At 33.0% G+C, this 22,525-nt stretch overlaps 1 protein-coding gene across 3 annotated transcripts; it reads right to left on the reverse strand.

The window, feature by feature from the left end:
• Positions 1–1,117: 1,117 nt before the first annotated feature.
• Positions 1,118–21,702, reverse strand: LOC115451429 (kynurenine formamidase-like). Of its 3 annotated transcripts, none has more exons than XM_037444278.1 (6): positions 21,514–21,675; positions 8,876–8,962; positions 6,268–6,412; positions 5,694–5,795; positions 3,781–3,994; positions 1,118–2,668 (listed from the first exon to the last, which is right to left on the reverse strand). In XM_037444278.1, the coding sequence occupies exons 2-6, from the start codon at positions 8,948–8,950 to the stop codon at positions 2,209–2,211; spliced, it is 996 nt and encodes a 331-aa protein (XP_037300175.1). In that variant the 5' UTR covers positions 8,951–8,962; positions 21,514–21,675; the 3' UTR covers positions 1,118–2,208. The 3 variants fall into 3 exon arrangements, with proteins under 3 accessions (XP_037300175.1, XP_037300174.1, XP_030035605.1); XM_037444277.1 differs by lacking the exon at positions 21,514–21,675 and adding an exon at positions 9,611–9,628; XM_030179745.2 differs by lacking the exon at positions 8,876–8,962 and having other exon boundaries at positions 21,514–21,702.
• Between the last annotated feature and the right edge of the window lie 823 nt (positions 21,703–22,525).

A 22,525-nucleotide genomic window follows, 5' to 3' on the forward strand; every position in this document is an offset into this window, starting at 1 on the left:
AGATGGGTTAGAAAATAATCATTATTTATAATTAATAACTATTTCTTTTATTAATGGTAAAACTATTCCGTGGATATCAAATTTGATATTTTTAGTGGTATTACCATACAATTTTATTATTTATTTAGAGTTACAAATACTTCATAACTAAAAAAAAGATATTAAACAGGATTGCAACCAATAAAAATACAAGGCACTTTATTTTCACACATTTTACTCTACAAAAAGCAAATGTCACATAGAGATTGTTATATAGGAAGTGCTAAGATAAAGAGAATAAATTGATAAATGAGTTTACCTTTCATGGTGGGACACGGTTTGGAATCTTCATGAGATGAAAATAATTTTCTAAGAGATTACTCGTACGAAAATAAGCAATTTACTTTTAAGCTTCGAAACACGAGCTTGGTTTTAGCAAATATTTGTATTCTTTATTGAAATTTCGGCACTTTCGTGATGTTTTCATACTTAATTTGTCATTTTAATTCGGGCAATGTTTGAGTACTAATTTATAAGGCAAATAATATTTCAACGGACTGGCAAATATTTTATTTTCTGCATACGTTGTTTCTATAATATAACTATCAAGCTGGCAGATTAGTGTGGCACTAATATTATAGTAAACTAATTGGTATTATCTTACGCCATGAATGTAATAGTGCGCTAAATTTTATTTGGTTCTCTTGCCTGGCAAAATTTTTCTTATTTACGTTTCAAAAATAAAACAATATGAGTTATAGACGTGTTGTACTTTACCTGTACAGTACTTCTAATGTGTTTCAGAATACCGTGAATATTCGTATGATATTAATCCATTAAACACCCTAAAATGGCATTCAAATAATTTCATTTTAATATAGGCTTAAAAAGTGATATAATTATAGAACTCGGCCCCCATCGCCATTCTTTGAATCGGTTCAATTAAACTTAAGAACAAAGGAAACAAACGAGTTAAAGGAATTAATTTGAGCGTTAAACAGAGACCGCGGCCCGTAAATCTCTTGAATTGGGACCGAAGTAATTTTCCGTGAGACGTAAATTTAAAAGTCGCCCTCATAAAGCACACTTATTAGGTCCCGGCGTTTCACGTATTGAAGTGAATTTTAATAAAAGACCGTTTTTAAACATGTTTAAGTGTATATTTACATTCTTATTCAAATCGTTGTTACACAATGTGCATGTTTAAATTTATTAATAAAATTTATAAAATACTTATCTATATGTATTTACAAAAAATGAATGCTTTTTTAAATTTACATTATTTTGTGGTCTTTACAATAATATGATTAAATGTAGTTAAATGCAGCGGCCCTATGAGGAACTTTTCCAGACAACAATCTTACAAACGTATACTACGAAAAAGGAAGACTCAAAATTTTGGTCACATACAATGAAACAACTGCTCAAAATTCGAGTAGTCGTATCATCGTGGGCTTGCAGGAACTGATACCTAATGCTACCGCATACCTTTTTATCTACTAGTACTTTGTAAACCACTTCATATAAAATAATACGGTACCACAAGAGTTTTCAGAACTGTCCGCCTGTGTAGATGAAGGAACTTTGAATTTTCACATAATAATGTTTTATAGACATGAGATGCACAATGCAATTCAATAACTTTTGCTTTTGCATCATTTAATGATAACCCTTGAGTTGTTACAAATACAAAATCCTTTTTTGGGTCAAACCACATTTTTCAAAACCTATTTCGACAATAATTTTAGCACTGCGAACATTAATACCTACCTAGGTTAAAAAGGCGAGTTATTAATGAACAAACTTACTCTTAATATCCTCTAAATGTAACAATTGCGGCTATATTATGTAATTAATGTATGTATCCATAACTTTATCGTCATTTAAAGAATATCAGCACATAGTCATAAACAATCAGCTTAACAATGTCTATCTTATCAGATAAGAGTTTTATTTGATGCCTAAAGTCTAAGAGTATCTAACCTCTTACAAACATTTTATTCCACGCTAGCTTATTTTTCTTTGGATACATAATATACATACTTTTTTATTGAAAATCAATCGTAAAAATTATACATCTAGCGAAACTACCATATTTCAATATCCATAAATTTTTACAACGTTCGATAAATCTATCACTGCGACATCACTCACGAATATAATATATGAATACTTTAAGAATATAACAGCGGCGGTCACGCAGTCTTAAAAATAATGAACACATGAAATTTATAAATGCTTACGAATATCGTGTAAGAGTAAATTCCTCATGTAGTTACCATCTTTCGTAAAACATTCGACGATTTCGAAATGATCCATGTTGTCCTTAATCTCCAAATACATGTTCTGTATTAGACACGTGTTCTGAAGCAGCTCGTAAAACTCCCTCGATTGTTTTTTGAAGGTCGAGCTATCTTTCTGCGCAGCTAGAATGTAAAGACGCAGTTTTCTTGCTTGAAGGTGAGTAAAGCAGTCAAATTGTGGCGACAACGGTACACTCCATTCGTACGGCAGTTGCAGAACTTTGTTGTATGACGTATGTACGAGTTCCCGTAAATCGTACAGCCCGCTGATTAAGAACGCTCCTTGAAGCCGGTGGGAGCCCGGGGTGTTGTCAAGAAAGTCGGCGTTAGCGAACAACTTCGCAACCAAATACGCACCAGCACAATGGCCTGCGAAATATACGCCCCTGGAAAGCAAAACATTTTTACAGTAAAACGGTACGTAATATTTAGGATTATCCCAGAGTCTATTGGATTTCTATAATTATGTTTCGATGTGTCGAATTTCAGGGTATTGTTGTTCAATTTAGAGGGATGTTGCTCAAGTGTAATTTAATAAATTTCTTTACGCTTGTCTAGAATGAATGAAGAAAGAATTTGTGAGGTAATTTATTTATTTTTATTTTAATACATAATGAGTTTTTAGCAGGGTTTTAAAATAAGACGAAGGGTTTTTAAGAAGCATGTAGGTTACTGTTTAATTTTAAACATATTTTAAATGGTATTTAAAAGTTTTTGTTAAAAACGTTTTTTGACATCAACAAGAAAGTCTATACCCATTTTTAATTTCATTTTATTTTTTTATTACATACTGGATCTCGAAAGACTATTATAGTGGAGTTATATTATTTTGTAAACAAAATTTTAGGATCTTGCCGCTGCGTAGCCACAGAGACATTGGCGACCGAACACCCCACTATGCACCAGTATCTTCGAAAGTTTTTGCCAAACAGTTGGAACTACAATATTAAGTGTCTATTGGAAATAAATGAATACTTAATATTGTAATGCTTTAACATTACAATACTAGACACGTAAGCACCGCTGTCGCCTAGATGTTTGCCTTGGGATAGTTTATTGTTGTCTTGAATGATGAGTTTAATTTGTGTATCGATTGTTATAGTTCTTTCTGTATTTATTTTTCGAGAAAAACACTTAAAACCCCGTGTAATATGTACAGCAAGACAGATTAATTTGAATTGATGTAGGGCGCCCTAATGTTTATTTATGATCCTCATAGGCAGGTAATGTCGTTCTATTTGTCTATGCTCGTTTAATTGTGAGAATATCAACGATACGACGACTTCGGCTATACTTTCTGAAAGGCATTACATATCGGGCCTTAAAGAGATTTGCAGATATTCTCCAATGTTTTCTTCCCTAGCCCTCTACAGAGCTCCTCTACAGAGCCTTTGGAGTTGCAATGTTAAGAAGTCGTCAGTATCTTATTATAAAAGATCTCTTGGTAAATTACCCAAAAAAATAATTACGAGAGTCTACGTAAAAAAATAAGTTTTACCTGGATCCCATCTTCTCAGCATACTCGAAGATAAATTTGGCAGCGTTGTGAATCTGATTGATGATTTCAGCAATGGTTGCTGTTGGACACGGGTCGAAGCCAACGACGATCGTCTTTATCCTGGAACGGTGAAGTGACTGCGCAGGATACCGGGATATCTCGCGGGATAGTTCCTGCCAGTAGCCACCGTGAATAAACACGAGGATTGGAGAGTCTGAGGAGAGAAAAACGTGCAGTTTAATAAAACAAATATATTTTTTAATCTGTGTGATAGAAACTTTTTGTTTTTCCTATATTGAAAGACGAAGAGCCGGACGAAAACCAATTTGGAAAAATAAAACCAGCTGTTTTATGTGAAGACGTTTTTCATAGTCAGATTTATAGATTAATATTATTTCTTTTATTCTTTTCTTGATTTATTATACCGGAGTGTAGTAAACAATGTTATGTAAGAAGTAAGTAGAGCAGTTAACGTAAAAGCAATGGTTATGGTCCAGTGAAACTAACGGCGTCTCAGCAAGTATTGATTACTATTTGAAATGCGATATGCATGCAAGACACCCACTAGGGTGCAGGATACCAATTATACTATAAAGTATAATATATTACAATTAGATCTACTATGTCTACTTTAATTATTTTTTATATTTGTGTGTCCACAATCTATAGCCTTTTTTAAAAAAAAATGCATCATGTGTTTCTGTATTGAATTCCACTAACATCACATTTTTACTAATGACCTAAACATTTACGTTAATAGTGAATTGATGATATACTTTACAATGTAAAAGTAAATATTCCGTATAGTCCTAATTACTTAAAAACATAGTTAACAAAACAAATTTAATCATATTATATATCTACTTATTTTGTATACACAGCTTCTACAAATCATGTTTACATACGCATATAAGGAGGACGGATATCATCAAATATAGAAGTGTTTTATACAACTATAGCTACTTACGCAAAAGCGATGGCAAATTATTCCGGTGTGAAATTCAAACATTTATCTTCAGGAAGTGTAAATACGATCAATGCTGCCGTGTCGACCTACATTTCGATTCCACATGTTTGCACTGAACATATCGCGAATTTTTTTTATACGGTACAAGATGATTAAATCGTTTTATTTTATATATCTACCTGCATTGAGGTATAGAAGAATACTTTATAATTTTAAGTAATCGCATTGGAATAAAACTATATAGGTTATATTGTTGGAATAAACAGCATTCATTTGAAATCCATACATCGTAATAATAATATACCTAGTATTGAATTTTATCTATACAACCTGCCTATTTAATATTTACATAGAATTAAGAAACATTTTAGTAATAACTACCACTGATATTTATAAAAGAAGATATATTTATATTTTTCTAGAGCTGAGTTGAAATATTTGATTTGAAAGCTTAAGTGTTTTCTCATTGCGGCCAAATGGTATTGCATAGTGTAAGTGAATTTTAAGTGGCTCTTAGAAAATATTATAAATGCCAAATACTGTTTTTTATCATCTTAATAAGTATCTTACATTTTAGACAAAATGTTTTTGATATCTTTAATATATTTTTGTCTTAGCAAAATTGGTACCATTTTTGACAGGCATTTATAATTTTTTTAAGGCAGTCAATATTATATCCGAAGAAGAGTACTTTTTATTTCAAAAGGTTCGATATTTTATTGGCTTTTTGAACGAGGTACCTATCCAGTTGGAATGATTATCGTATACAAATATTATCTTATAAGTACCGATGATTTTAATATTTTTCATGATAAAATATATCTATGAAATCCGTTTACGTTGGAGTTAAAATAGTCAAAATTAAATTCATTGGCATTTTATCTTTACTTACTATTATAAAACCTATTCAAATTACATTCATTCAAACAGTGGGGTCAAAGCTTACCGTTGGCCAGGTCGATCCCTAATATGTCCAGCTTCTGTCCGGGCGTTGATCCGTACTCTATCTCCAATTTATGTGGAATGTTATTTGTCGCTATTTCACTCTCTGAAAGTATTAAGAATAATCTTGTTTACTGTATCATTGTGGCGATGAGTGTTTGCGCGTATTAGCGGATCAAACCCTCGTATACTCAGCAAATATTTTTTGTGGTATATTTTTGTGTATAAATAGCGCAAAATGCTTACACCACGACAGTTTATACGAGTATGAAATAAAAATAGGTAAATAACTAAGATATTGCCAATACTATAAAAGGAGGCAAAATTTAGCATGTGAGGCATATAATAAACAAGATGAAGAGGATTAGTAAAAAAAATATGTCAAAATTATACGTAAAGTAAATGAAGTTAAAGTTGATAAGGCATAATACACGTATTTATATTGTTTCACCAGACTTATGTTAACGGCTCATTCTTCTAATTGCATTTAAAGGAATTTTAATATATAGGCACATTCAATATAGTATCGTACTTATCGTATTGTATTTATGCATTAGGGAGAATGACAGCAAACTAACCTGTGGAAGCAAAATGGAGATGATGGTTCAAAACCTCTTTGGAAGTAGAAAACCGGTCCGACCAAATGGTGGGCGTATACTCCCTCTCCAAATCTAATGCATCCATAATTATAGCAGACATTTTTGATGATGCTTGTTCCGGCACCTGCGACAAATAATAAAATTATTCCGTTTACTAAACAAATCATTACTTAAGTAAATAAATATAGATGGTAGACAAAAATCATTGCATTATTTAATTATACGAGATTGTGTGCCATTTATGGGTCACATAAACATTGTTATAAATGAAGAAGCAAATGTTTAAATTTTTGGACAGCATCTACTCCGTTTTGGAGGTCGCCAATCGTCTAAAGTACTTGTTTAACTACCTATCAGTATCCGAGGTGAACCACATGTGTTCTTGATCCCTTAAATATATATTTTTAAGTCAGTATAGTGTCAAAATAATTCTTGTCTCTACATTTAAGCGCCACGTAGTCGTGTCGTTATAAATACAGTTGTAACAAAACTGAATAAAATTATAGGTTATTTTAGAGAAAAATTTATGCAGCTGTGGATTGGTAATTCCCACTCGGTAGTTTGTTTGGAAGTAGTCTTCATACCGACATTTGAAAAGCAATCATATCTAAGCGACAACCAATAAATTTTTGAGTAGAGTGCTTTAAAGTTTTGATATTAATATGAAAATTCATACGAATTAAACTTCTTTATTTTATAAAGATATAGTCTAATGATATTAAAATTGCCCTAGAACTATAAAACCTAGATCAAATGACGCAGAAAAATATGGCGATTCTAAATATTTATATAATTCATTTTCGGTATATTTGTCGCTTAGATATGATTGCCTTTTAAACATCGATACATAAATATTGTATATTAGCGACGCGACAATGCAGCGCCACCGTGTCTAGGAATTTTGTCCAGGTTTTTATATTAATAAGCGGTAAGCAGTTCGACCCGAACAAATTATGTTGAGCATTCGTTTCATACATAAAGGACGGGAATGTGCAAACATATACGAATCATTGCTTTAAAAATCAATTTTAAGTCTTTATGAAAATTTTAAAGCTCCAATAGATTCCTTAATAAATTGTCTATCTAATAGTATTGGTTACAAATTGTTATAATGGTGTGTAATTTAGCAGGGGATCAACAATCCAAAAACAATTTTAGTGGCATGTGAAATGAATAAAACAATATCAACATTATAAAGAAATTGAAACAACCAAAGAAAAGACAATGTAGTGTATAAATATGATGTAGCTGCACTGTCCCTGGGTTTTAGCAATGTCAGGGGCGATTAGACATTCAAAACGAATAAATAATTAGTGATAAACATCTTATGTGATAAGAATATTGCGTATTCCTTGACTGGAAGCTGACCTGGGCTATCCAAGTCTTGCTAACTGGGTTGTTAATATAAATTATGTTTAGGTTATCAGATTTAACACCTATTATATAAATTTAGACTTCTTATCTCACATAGGTACTATTAGACTGGCATCAATAGCCAGTTCCGAATAACATAGGTGCAAAATAAGTATAATAGTTATTTTTGGTCTTTAACTAGCTATTGTGAACAAATGCAAAAACATTGCAATATATTTATATTACTTTTTAATTATTTGATGATTTCCGAATATAGTATTTTAATACCATTGACCCTTTTGGACTATTCCATGGTATCTCTGGAGAATCATTATTGTTTTGCACAACTAAAACGTTGAGCTATTAATGATTATCGTATAGATGTTTTTGATAAAATATTAATTTAGTAAATCGACATCGATCGAAAAAACTTAAAAAAGAATAGTTTACATTGTTTTCGGCTTTGAAATATGCGATATCCGTGACATGACCATAGAGTTATTATTTATTTAACATCTTGATTTTCATCGTTTACGCCGGTGGCTGATCAATAACTAAGCGTAGTTGGTTTATCTTGAATGCATTGTTAAGGTAATTGTTTATACTTATATGTAGACAGCAAATTATATGTACTAAATATGTTTTCTCAGCTGTGAGTGTGAGTCAAGCTAAACTAATCTTCCTTAGTCTATGGTGTGCAACCAGCTTTAATTGATAATTATAATAATATCAGTTTATGAACAAAATTCATCCCTTTTACCCAAGACATACAGAACCGCAACCCATGAGACATTAAAGCACTTGTTATATTATATCAAATTTAGAGCTGTAATATTTTCCATAAACTTTTTGAAAAATGATTATAAAACCAATGCCCAATTAGGATGTGATTGATGAAGATTATGCATTTTGGATTCAACAATGTTAATTTAAATTATAATGATTGCACCTTAACCATAATAATATTAAATGATTCAATACTCGTACAACACATTATTGTTAGATCCAAAATAAGCTTCAAGATGACTCGGATATGGAACTCCTAAACACGATAATATTTATATTTATTGAATAGCTAAATGTAAACAATGAGGAAAAGTGAAAAACTTATGATACAATAATTTTTATCTCTTTTGAATAACTCATATCCAAACCCTAATCAATGTGCTACATGATTTGACACAAAATGTTAATACACAGACGATAAAGTAAATAAATATAAACACACTCGTACCTTTAGCGATTTATTTGGTTTGTACGAAAAAAAATATCTGAATAACTTGACGAGTTTTTTTGCAAACACTTTCATATTCCACACGTGCTGTCAACAAACGGAAACGTACTTGATATGTGTATTTTGCACTCGTTTTGAAGTAAACAGTGAATGCGCGGTGATAAGTGTGTTTGTGATGTGAAATGTTTATCAAATGTGTTACATCATTAGTAGCGTAGTAAAGTGACCGAGCGCCCCTCCCTTTGAGAAGACAGCGCCACTCCCATTTTTTAGGAATGTAATAGCAACAGAATAATGAAGATAGTGACCCTGTTAAACCCAATGCGGAATCAAAAAATGTATCACCCAAGGGCGTAGGCAGGTAATCCCTCCTTAGACTCAACACAAGTAAATACTTTTGAATTTGTGTTAAGTTGAGATTACCTACATAAAATTTTCGTTCTGCCCTCTCCCACCTTTCCTTAATCTTGAAAAGTACAACCCTCAAGTTTTCCGGCACATTTCTTAAACATAGGTAGAGTAACAAATAGTAACTAATAAGTATCACATTGAAATCATTTATGGTCGTTTCTTATGCACGATCTTAACCCTTATTATTGTGTCTTTTAAGTATATTTTCTATTGATGAATCAAATCCTTTGTGCACATGACGAATGCGACTACGAATCATAATAACACACCAAGACATAATTACGTTAATATCTCATATCACCAGATGTGAGTTTATAAACTTACCATCGTTATCTTATCTCCGTCCTACAAGTAACTAATGGCCATTTGTATCTCGTTTAGATACATTAGGCGGTCATCGCTAATGTGAGCGAATTAACGTAACCAGTACAGTAGGAATGTGGTCTGTTCCAAAAATAGGAAAACTAATAAATTGTGTTTGACTGTTTTGGTGGCGTAGTTGTGTGCCCTACGACCACCGCTATGACTTTCTGGGTTGGAATTCTGGGTCGGGCAGCAAATTTCGGTTTTCTGTTTGGCATTAGTCCAGAGTCTAGAATTTGTTTGTGATATAACGATCAGCTCGTCTGCTATCAGCAAAAAGTTATGTAAGAGTAAAACTATAGAAATTTTTCAACTTCAACATAAACGGGGGGCTTAACTAAAGAGTTAATATTATTTAGCAGCCAAAAAATTTAAATACCTGATTTGCGTTTAGTCATTTGGTGGCTTCCATAGCCATATAAAGGAGATTTTTCCCTTCGTTGTGGATATTTTTGTTTATGGTTTTCTCAGAATCTGTTTCATATCTATCCAGTAAGTTCTCGTGAAAGAGATCATTGCTTTCCTACGCCTGAGTTAAACATATGCTCAGTGTTACTAGACTCAATAAAATATTCATCTACTCCTAATCTAAATAAATAATTATTAGAGTACGCAAACTTTATGAATTGCCATGTCTTTAGAATAAAATATATATAAAAATATAGGTATTAAAACAAAATAAAGAAATTGACCCTTATCGGTATTTGGATTAAGTAACTGTCGTGACCAGCGAACTATGTTACAAAATGTAGACTAATATACTTATGTATTACGTAACTATTTGTTACGTCAACTGTGACTTCATAAAGACAATTTTTTGTTATCTACACTAATATTTATATAACTATTAAAAACCAGCTCTACTCGCGAGTAGAGTCGCGTAGTCGCGACTTCGACCGTATGATACACTTTTCGGCATAAAAAGTTAATTCGCATTAATTGTTAATCAATGATTTAGTATATTTGCAAGCCAACCTTCACCCAAATGTATTTAGTATCTGTCTTCAGTTCTAACAAACGTCCATTCAATTTTTTTTACAAACTTACGCTTTCGTATTAGTAAATTTTATTACGTGACTTAAAATAACGATGAACTTCCCACAAGGTCTTTGATTTCCTCTTAGATTTGTTGCTTTTTATATTCATAAGACTTAATATTTTATTCCCTTAGTCAAAATTCATTATAATTTATATTTATAGATGAATCTGTCCTAACAGAATTTCGGTCACGGCGGCCAAATTCAACGGAGATGAGCAAGGTACGCAGGAGATATTATAGAGCGCAAGTTTGTGCGCAATACACAGGTACTCTCAGTTTGTTCACTCTTATAATCTGGTGAGACGGTAATACTACATGACCGGACAGAGATCAGGCGTAGAACCAACGGCTTTACGTGTTTTCTGAGACATGAGGGTATCACGCCTACTTCTTCACTCCGAGCTGCGACTGAGTATTTTTTCAGATGGGTAAAAACCTAGTCACAATTATTTTCGTCACGACACGGGATTCGAACCCAGGACCTGAACGGTACTCGTGACGCGTACGCGTTACATCTACGCTACAGAGGCAGTCAAATTTATTTATTTATTTCAATAACTGAAATTAATAAACGTTATTATTGTATAATTTAATTGCCGTAAATGAATCAGTTGAGATTTTTTAATCAAAGTAAAAGTCAAGTTTATCTCACGGACTCGTTAAGAAGATGATACTATTTAAATCTATCTTTTCCTCATCTATCCGTACTTGCCAAAAGATTTAGTGCTCTTTAATCCCATCATTCTCATAGCTGCAATATATTTTAAATCAGTACCTAATAACAATTAACTAAACCTTTCTTTTTTTATGCAATTTCAAACGAATATAATTTATCTATATTAAGTTGGGACTCGGGTATGGAATTTACCGAAAGAATATAGAACTTTCCAAAAGCCTAAATAGTGTTTTGTGTCTTAGTCTAGCAAATAAATTTGACATAAGAAAGAAAGTGACAAAATACTAATAGTTAAAAAACTGGTATACCTTACTAGATAATGGTATTGGAATAATATTTAATACAATTCTTCTTTCTTATAAATAACTAAAAAAATATTATTGCGATAGTTTATGAAGGTATGTGTATAAATCATTACAACATGATAAGCAAGAGCAAGTGCTTTTCATTTAAGTGAATATCTATATATATATATATATATATATATATATATATATATATATATAAAAGAAAGTTGTGTTAGTTACACTATTTACAACGCTAGAACGGCTGAACCGATTTGGCTGAAAATTGGTAGGGAGGAAGCCTAGAACCAGGAGACGGACATAGGATACTTTTTATCCTGTTCCCACGGGAACGGGACGTGTCATGCAATGTGGTATAATAAAACAAAATTTGGTATGGAGATAGTTGAAGAACCTGGGAAGGTTGTAGGCTACTATCCCGGGCAAATATATAGCCGGACTTTTATCCCGGAAAATACATTCACGCGGGGGAAGCCGCGAGCAAAAGCTAGTTAATACCTACTAAAACAATAAGACCGAGTCTTCGGTCTGTTCCAAATGTCGCAGATTTCCAAGTTTCATGTATTCGGGTCAACGCTGATAACAATAAAGCCCCTTGTAGATTTGTAACCCTCATTCAATACAAAGCTACAATTCATTCGGCAAGGTATATTCTAAACATACGTTGACGTGTATAATTTAGTATTGATATAAACCTGTGTAATTGAGTATTGTTCCATTTACGTCGCTCGAATAGTCAGTTTCATATGTGCTTATCGTATTTCTATTGATATTATTAATGTAAAAGTTTGTGAAGATGTTTAAATGTGCCAGGTGCTACCGTTTACAAGGCAAATGTTGCCGTCCAGTCGTTCGGCAAGTTTGAAGAAAACCAATGGAAGCAGCCTATATAGACGAGTTTTGTGTACACGTTTTGCGATGTCATTTTTATTAGACAAGTGATCGCGGACTACTGCGATTTTTAACAAGCTACGTCAAATGAGTTCTACATACGTTGGCAATTGCCTTAACTCGGCCAACTAGATAATCAACACGGAGCGTTGGGAGGGCAAGACAAATACGCTGTCTACACGTTGGTATTGGCCGACAATTGACAATGCTGGGCCAACGTGTATACGGCTTTAGAGGTGGAGGCGTAAAGCTCTAAATGCGTGGATTTTGATGTCATTTGCCGCACAGGAAGAATATCTTGGATATATTATTATTGGCAATTTTACATCACAATTAAGTGCACATGGGATTCGATTGGGCAAAACCTTGTATTTCATAATTTATGTTCGACTTGGTTGGAGTGGTGGCACGGCTTGTTGTTGGAGGATCAAAATGTTAATAAGCCCGCTTCATTCGTAACCTCCAATACAATATAGCTATAAATATTGGCAACGCGCCTACGCGTTTGCTTTGATGTTACTTATGTAGACATCTGTAGGTTGTGGTGGCTGTTGAGTTCTTTCCATCAGATTATCTACTTGTATTTCGGTTGGCTTCCTGCTTGAGAGAAGTGACAGCTGACGGTTTGTTTGTTTTAAGAAAATGAGTAAAAATATTTGTGCGTGGAAAAAAACACGCTTAACTTAATATGTATTATAATTATTTCATGATATTTAAAGGCAATAAAATAGATGTTTATAAGAATCTCCTTATTAAGAAATCCGACTATATATTTTTCTATGGAAATATAGGAAATTGATCATCAAGTTATTTGTCGGATACTAAAAGCCAAAACGAAAGCAAACACCTACGATTGTAAACTACGAACCTGTATCCGTAAAATAGACACTAAATTGGTGCCTACATAGACGAGTCACGGTCCGTAATTAACAGATTTATATAGGACATCTTAACTTCAACCCACGGGCGTCGCCAAGAGAGGGCTGGGAAGGGCAGGTGCCTCCTCTAGAGGTTCTAAAACTCGAATGAATTCACCAATTCCATGCCTAATATTTCGTACGCTCAATTACGCTCTGCTCTAGTAACATGTGCTCTCGACTTTACCTAGAATACATACTTTTCTCATTCTCCATATCAACTTGCCCCCCCCCCCCCCTGGGCCATCGGCTAGCGACACTCATGCTACAACCTAAAATTATTCTCCCATCCGTCGACGAAAGCAAAACTTCAACAAATTATTATAGGCTGATATGATTGTACTGGCTGTATTCACGATTAGGTGTCGTGAATACAGCGTAGTAGTCGCTATAATTTATTAGCTTAAAATAATCAGAACTCTCAAGACTCCTGAATGGTCAGTATAATTAAAAAAAAAAACAATCTAAATTTGGATGACAATGTATAAATAACTCATAAAAGAGTATCGAAAGGCGAGAAGTCAATAGATCTGCTTGATTTTTCAAACAAATTGCTGACTGGACTATACCTCAGTTTTTATGTTTATCGCCTGCCGGATGCCAACCATGGCTAAATTATGTTAGAATAAAAACCTACACAAACAGTAAACTATTGATGATAATCCGCACTAGGACAGCGTGGTGGACTAAAGACTCAATCCCTGTCAGTAGTAGAGGAGGCCCGTACCCAGTAGTGGGACAATATATAATACGAGGCTGAAATTATTTTGACGATATCATACTTCGATTAAAGCATAAGGCAAGGATTTTCAAATAACTTAAATTTCATGGATAATAGGCGTATGAATTTGTAAGGTTAGTAACCCGAAAGCAATAATGCGGTTATCGTGTAAGGCGACGACATCGAGGGCTGTCTGATATCGATCGTATTAGGCACAGTTATTGATTTACACTCTTACATTGTATCAGTATCGAATTGACGGTTCTTACTGCTTTATGAAATCATACTGTATTAAGATAGAAACTGTGAAAAGTTATTTTAATGATAACATATAAGCGGCGATAGCCTAGTTGGTCTGCCGAGACGAATGTCCGCAGGTTCAAATTCCAAGAGCACACACCTCTGACTTTTATAAAAAAAAGTTATGTGTATATTCTTTGTAAATTATCGCTTATTTTAACGGTGAAGGAAAATATCGTGAGTAAATCCTGCATACCTGAGAAATTTATAGAAATTTTCGAGGGTGTGCGAAGAGTAGAGGTAGTAGAGGAGGCCCGTGCCCAACAGTGGGACATTATATAATACAGCGCTGATATTATTATATTTATTATACTGAGTCGGTTTCTAATGATTGTTTTGGCAGGTTTTTTTCTATCACCTAGCAGTTGTATGCAAGCATTCTGTAAGCAAGTGCTGTTTATGAGACAGCATTTTACTGTACGTTATGAGACTTAACATCTATTCTAATGTTTAGAAGTGATTGATGGGCAGAACCTATGAAATACTTTGTAATTTATATTCAGGCGTGTTTCTAAAATTCTTGAAGGTCTGTGGTGCTTGTCATTGTTGTAATTAAATAAGTAAATATGGCGCATTTTCACCAGTTTGTATTGTATTTTGTAAACCTTAACTTACTTATACTACATAAGTCTAAATATATTTATTAAACAATAACAACAGACTCTAAAAAGTACGTTCTATCGAAACGGAACTAAATTCAAAACAACGCATGAACACAACACAACACGCATAACTTTCTTTTCCTACTATAATTATCTTACACCGACTTCAATAAGTATTTTCTTCCGCATCAATATAACGGATAGGTCAATGCCCTATGCTTGTCAGACCACATTGTAAAACTAGAGTTTCTGATAGCTGGTGTAATTAGTCTCGGCTGCAAGTACTGGAAACAGAACACATGCAAACAATTTATCTTAATTTATTTTTTGCACCAATTTTTAACATAAACACATTTCTCTACATAGTTTGCATAAGAATTTCTATATATGTACATAGACAGGTTGTTAATTACTTATTAGGAAACTACATAGTCTGCTTGTAATAATTTATTGGAATTATTTTTAAATCTATATATATAAAAATGAATTGCTGTTCGTTAGTCTCGCTAAAACTCGAGAACGGCTGAACGGATTTATCTTATCCTGGTCTTGAATTATTCGTGGAGGTCTAGGGAAGGTTTAAAAGGTGAGAAAAATTCGAATAATTGCCGGGAAAATCCCCAAAACAGCATTTTTCTATTTCCCATACAAACGTTTTCTAACTAATACGTAGAGTCAATTTGAGCTTTATTGCTATTGCATAAAGTTCACTGTTGTCTAAGCAATGTAGGTGTGTTCCTAACATCAAAGCAGTGTGCGTTGGAGCACAGAATATAATAATGTAATGTCGCGTTCTGAAACTCAACAAAAGTGATATCGCGGACCCGACTAAATTGAACAGTCACAAAATTTAATATATCATTAGTTATTTGGTTGGCTTCACGATATTATTCCTTTTGTTTTACTTTAAAATGCATGTTTTCGTTATGGACAATTTTTGAGCTACTTTTGCATATCTATACTTATAATAAATCTGTAGAGAGGTCAATTCTGTACATGAAATATATTTCCAAAAATAACTGGGGGTGATTAGGGATCGATACTGATGCCAAAAATGCAATTAGTAAAATTTTTGTCTGTCTGTCTGTATAACCGTTATAGAAACAAAAACTACTCGACGGATTTTAACTTAACTTGGTACAATTATTTTTCATACTCCTGAGCTGGTTATAGTATACTTTTCATCACGCTACAATTAATAGGAGCATAGCAGTGATGGAAAATGTTGGGAAAACGGGAGAAGTTACTCCATTTTTTAAGCTTCCGTCATTTCGTGTGCAACCTTAATGGTTAAAAGTTCCTTCGATTTCACCAGGATCCCATCATCAGACCCTGACCGGACAATCGGACCACCTGCATACCACCATTAATTAAAAAAAAACATCCCGACAAATTGAGCACCTTCTCCATTTTTGAAACCCGAAATCCACGCGGGCGAAGCTGCGGGCGGAAGCTAGTATTGTATAGATTTAAATTCGTTCGAATTATATAAGTCAAAATATATAAAAACTGTACCTGCTTATTATGTATTATTATGATGTAGTAGAAATAAATGTATATCCTACAAATAACATTGTAATGAATTTTACCATGATTAGCCGATTTTTGTTGAATAATAAAAATGTTATAGAGCATAATTTGTTTAACAACTTAATGTAAGAGTAATAAGCGTCTCATTTCTATAAATTGTTTTATATATATTTGTTTCTAGGTTTCTACGTGAAACAAGATAATGTCAATTCAATTTTCGTTTATAAGTTGGTCGTCCAGTGGTCGAAATGCCACCACAATTCATTTTTAAAGTTTGAATGTTATTGAGGTTCGTCTGCCTTTTTTTCATACTTATAGAGAATTTAATTATGTCAAATCTTAACTCCTGTGCACGAAAATGCTTACAGGGTACAAAGTTGTTATACACATTACACATGTTAATATATGTATAAAAAGTTACAACAGTTCACACGGCTGATAAAGTCCTTGATAGAGTTTAATACTTTATTTCATTTAGGTTATTTTTTTCTTATGTGCAAATTATATGAAAACGAGCGTAAAATATACACTATAAGTAACTACCACAAATATTGAAATATTTGTAGTAATTTGTTCAAGTTTTTAGTTCATATAATACTTCCGTAAGGCTTATTTTCCTTTAAGTATAAATTTTTTGTACATTCAATAAAGGCAATAAAGGTCTAATGTTTTTATAAGATACGGTTATTAGGCTAACTAATAGTTTCTTTGTGATAAAATATGTTGTACTGGATCAAAAGTTTCTCGACCAAGGTTGGTCACGTTATTGTAAAATTGGTTAAGAAGTTGTTTATCAAGTTTTGTTTTAAGGCCTTCCCCCAGCAAAACAGCGTGCCAGAAGTATTTTCCGATGTCTATTAGAAAATAATGATAGATGTAGAAAAAAACATAAATCATATTTCCACAATGTCTTTTATTTACTTTGGTCGTTTATTTTTTTTAGGGTGGATATTGTTTCATTAATCTATTAATACAGATGTCACTAAAATTGACGATTTCGAACATTTCATCCTAAAGAACACATCATTATAATTTTCAATCAAAACTAACGGTGTTTTGGTAGTTTAAAGCTTTTAAGAATAGGTATTTTTTAAAGAACTGATTCTAACCTTTGTACATTCCCGCTCTCTTTTCTTTATTCCATTTTCCGCCCGTAACTCGCGCGCAACAAAAGTATGTAATGAATGCTCAAGACGTTTTGCTTGGGAGAAGGCCTTAATAAGAATCGACATTATTAATATTGTAAAGGGAATGTCTTATTTCCGTAGGCGTGTAGTTTCTATTTTAAGCTGTGTATTTTTTTTAATAAGTAATATACTTAATGTATTAAATAATCTTAAACTTGTGCTCACGTTTTATTTTTGGGGGACGGGCAGCCATCATACATTGGGCACATGGAACTATATTACTATCTTGAACGAATTAAGTCTCGAATTCACGTAATACAATATAATTATTTTATTTACGTTATTAGCGTTAATTGCTATTAATTGATTAGAGATATTATGGTCAGAAATATTATGATTTTCACGTTATATAGTATAGCGTTTGAATTCCAGTCATTAGGCTTTAAAGAAACTCGGTTAATAGTGAGAAATTATGAAATGAAAAAATACATAATATGTTTAATCAGGTTTTATTTTTGAATAATAACTAATATTTTCTCATTAATTACGTGAATATATGTATATAATGAACATAAAACTAAACAAAACCTTAGAATGCAAGTCAGCAAATTGTAGCAGCTTATGTAGGCCGCGTTTAATTGTTGCATAACTTATTTTATAAACATTGATTCAAGGTAGGTATTTATGAATTCCAAGCACATTTAAGGCAGCTCGGTGCTCCGTGCAAAACTGCGCACTAACCATATTTTTGAAGCTATCTATTCGAAATTTAAAATAAATAAAGAAAACGATTAAACATCATAATATTATGCCTATAATGTGTTATTTTTACTTTGGTTGTTTCAAGTTTTTATAATGTGGATATTGTTTCATTAACGTATAATGAAAATGCCACTAAAGTAGTTGATTCCGTTCATCTTCTTCTAAAGTACACACCATATTATTAATTTGAAACCACCACTATTAGATTGACGATTTAATAACATACATACATATAGGTAGCTCAACATTTTCAAAAAGACCTAAAATTGTTTTTTTAATTATTCATAATTCTTTGCATATTCCCGGCCGCAATTATCCGCCTTATATGTTATGGAACGAATTCTTAAGGCCGTTTGTTCTGGAAGGTCCCTAATTCCTTTCATTATTATGCTTTTAAAAAATTTTACGCTTATTATTGTACTCAGAGTATTATAATACACGTGTTTACAATTTTTTAAACGGCGTATAAAACAGGTTTTCACTATTATTCATAATAAGCTAATTTAATCAGTTGAATAACATGTAATAAATTCATAAAAACTAAGCCTTGTTGGCAGTTACCTAATATTGTAACAACTAAGGACTCATAGCAACAAATAAGGACTGAGAACTCTTTGTTATGATTCCTATAAATTCCACCATTTCGGTAATGCTTTGTATGAAAACAAATATTTATTGTAATGTACAAACAACGAAAATCCGGTGTAAAGGAAGGAACGTTTTTTGTCGCGATGCTTTTATCGAAAAGCCTTTGCATAAACAATTTGTGAATTAAAACGTACTAAGGTACATTAAAATGCGTAAATTGTTAAACGGAGTTTCGTATTTCAATAGTTGCGAATTCTTTACGCAAGAATATGGTGTCTGTTTTATAGGAAATCCTGGGTTTGTATAACCTTTGCTCGCGGCTTCGCCCACGTGCAAGAGTTTTCCGAGATTTAAGTTTCGTGATAATTTTTTTCGGGATAAAAAGTAGCCTTTGCCATATCCAGGGTCTTAAACTATCTCCATACCAAATTTTATCGAAATCCGCTGGGTAGTTTTTGAGTTTATCGCGTTCAGACATACAGGTGCGGTTCGAGACTTTGTTTTATAATATATTTTTTAAAACTTTTTACGAGGAACACTTCCGTTATACATAATTATTGCGTAGCTTTAAGCGTTTACCCTCTGGTTATCCCTCTCAGTAATAGAGGAGGCCCGTGACCAACAGTGGGGCATTATATAATACAGGACTGATATTAAAAGCCTTTACGCAGCGCAAGCAACGGAAGCTCTCAAAAGAAATAAAATTTCTCCATTTTTGCATCACTTTTCATTGATGCCCCATTCCTAAAAGATCATAGCGTGATGTTATATGACCTATAGTCTTTCTCGATTAATGGGCTATCCAACACAAAATAACTTTTTAATTCGAACCACTACGAATATCACTTAGTAACCGCTGTTTAGTGACATACACAATAAGTATAATGAATAACTATTGGCGGCTCTAGTGCGAGGCCCATGGTACCAAAGGCTTTTTTTCCCGATTGCCAAAGAAGTTTTTTCCTTGTGTCTCTTGCAAGCGGGAGGGCGTTCGCCTCTCCCGAAAGCCGCTACTGTGTCGAGCATCCTCCTAACCAAACCATGACTACGCTGTCTAAATTACATTTTTATATTTGCCTTTTAAATAACTGGTGGCGGTTTTGCTACTGATTATAGGTAATTATCACAATTACTAAATATCAACGGCTTATTCGACTAGTCATCAGCACCATCAGCTGCTGAATCTTTATATCTAAACGTAGATAAGAAGAAAGATTTCCAGATCTATTGCGAGTTTAAACCTACGCGTAGAGTCCATATAAAGTTCACCTAATTTAGTGACACGGTTTTAGCGTGGGTGTAGTACCACACTCGAATATCATTGCGCCTGCGCATCGTGATAGATACTATATCTATTCTTATTATTTCGGAGTGTCTCTCTTGCATTCTCTGATTGAAGTAGTATTTACCTATTACAAACAAATCTTACCGATACACTGTTACGTTACTTTCTTCCTCAGGTGAACGTTTGAAGATAAACTTGTCATCACTTTTAATCAGAAAATTGATTGATCAATTTAAATGGTCAATAAGCTTAAGAGGCCTATTTTGGATAAAGCAGTGGTGTCGAAAGTGAGGTTTCTTATCAATTTATTGAAATTAAAAGTACTCTAAAGGGCTTAACCTTGGAGGAGACCATTGGACTCAAACTGTCTTAAGTTTACCTGTTATCTACCTTTGATAGCAACTTAAACTGTATATTTTTAAGGATTATATTGGACTTGTTTATGCCTGCGGCTCCGCCCGCGTAAAAAACGTATAACGGGATAAAAATCGGTTTAGTAGTTCCTGAGACTAGTGCAGTCAAACATACAAACAAGCTCTTCAACTTTATATATGAATATAGTTTAAACTAAACAAAATAATGGATAACAACGAGAAAGAATATGGCTAACTATTATTTGAGAATTATTTTGTATTAGAAAGATGTTTCGTAATGTTTATACTAAGGACCCAATATGTAATTCAACTCTGTATTGAAATGTGAATATGTAATTATTTGTATTACAATGTATATTTTAGTGTGTCGGTGAGAGCACGCGATGTCAATAACTTGGTATCACGAAGGTTGATGTGATTAAAATACATGTAACAATTTGTTACGCAGGTACCAGTTGATGTATCACAAAGTAAAAATGCAGACTCTATTATTTTAAAATAAACAAAATAATTAATATTACTCGAACATCAGGAAAAATCATAACAAGTAATTTTAGCTCATTAGGAAGCAATTATATGCACCACTTAAAACATAATAAAACATAGTAGTATGTACTTAACAAATAAATTTACGCATTATTTACGCAACAATTAAACCTGCGCACTTTAATTAAACAAAGAAAGTACTGTACGTACTTACTTTCTGTAAATTAAGATATTTTTAGAACAATGAGTAGAATAACTTACCTCAAATACAGCGTTTCCAATAAGATAAATCCGAGTGTTGTTTGTAAACAACGTGGGGCCGGCGCACGCGCAGCCAGTTGCACTCTCAATGTCCCCCACGCGGTCGCTTGGAAGTTCGAGCGGACTGGTTACTGACTGCGTCCGTTCTCGACTGTAACTCGTTTAATTATAAACTAGTAATGCTCCTCGTGTGATGCAATGCATTATCTTTACAGTTCATTTGTTTTGGGTTCTTTTAGGACGTCATTGGTAGTTAGCGGCTGATATAAATGTATAATGTGCAAAACTAATCCACGGCAAAGCTGAAATACATACTTTGATTAATATTAAAACATATGAAATACTCAGTTATAGTTTTTGTTTTATTTAGATAGTGCAACGTTTGTCCAAGTTTATACTTTTTCGATCTACACCCAGTATACTAAGTAGGTACATAAGTATAGTAATAAAAATGTTAAATGTGCAAATGCCACACTTCGTACATAAAATATTAATTGCATATATTAAGTAAACCTATAGCGTCGCGTGCATAGTATATTTTATGTTATGCTTAAATGTTGAGTGCCTGGTAAAATACTAAAGTTGTTACCTATATTAAACGAAGCTAGCATATTTAAAAGATACAAAAAATATATAGCGTCTACGTGATTTGAGTCACGCTTTGTTCAATGGCATTGGTTGAAGGTACTCCTGCTGGCTCAATTGTAGTTAGGTACCATTAATTCTAAGCAAACACGATATAATTATATTCGTTATTTTCGTTGGAAATTATTATCACGAAGATATATTTCATTATTTATGGTATCGTAGTGTGACCGAAAAAAGCCCGGTTTCTAATAAGGCCCACCATCCATGTTTTAGGGACACGATGCAAATTAAACAAATGTTTTTTCTTAAAAAAAATAATGTAATGATTTCATGAAGATTTTAAAATTAGGTGGGCCATCAGTAAATATATGGAAATTTCTATAACAGGTGTAGTTATACTTAGGAATTTTTAATTTACAGTTTT

Source organism: Manduca sexta, chromosome 28 (genome assembly GCF_014839805.1).
Source record: "Manduca sexta isolate Smith_Timp_Sample1 chromosome 28, JHU_Msex_v1.0, whole genome shotgun sequence".
Lineage (NCBI taxonomy): Eukaryota > Metazoa > Arthropoda > Insecta > Lepidoptera > Sphingidae > Manduca > Manduca sexta.

Coding starts and splice junctions, on each gene's coding strand:
- LOC115451429 (XM_037444277.1), bottom strand. Junction 5,796..6,267: donor TCTCCATTTTGCTTCCACAG/GTTAGTTTGCTG, acceptor TAATACTTTCAG/AGAGTGAAATAGCGACAAAT. Junction 3,995..5,693: donor AGGGATCGACCTGGCCAACG/GTAAGCTTTGAC, acceptor TTCTCTCCTCAG/ACTCTCCAATCCTCGTGTTT.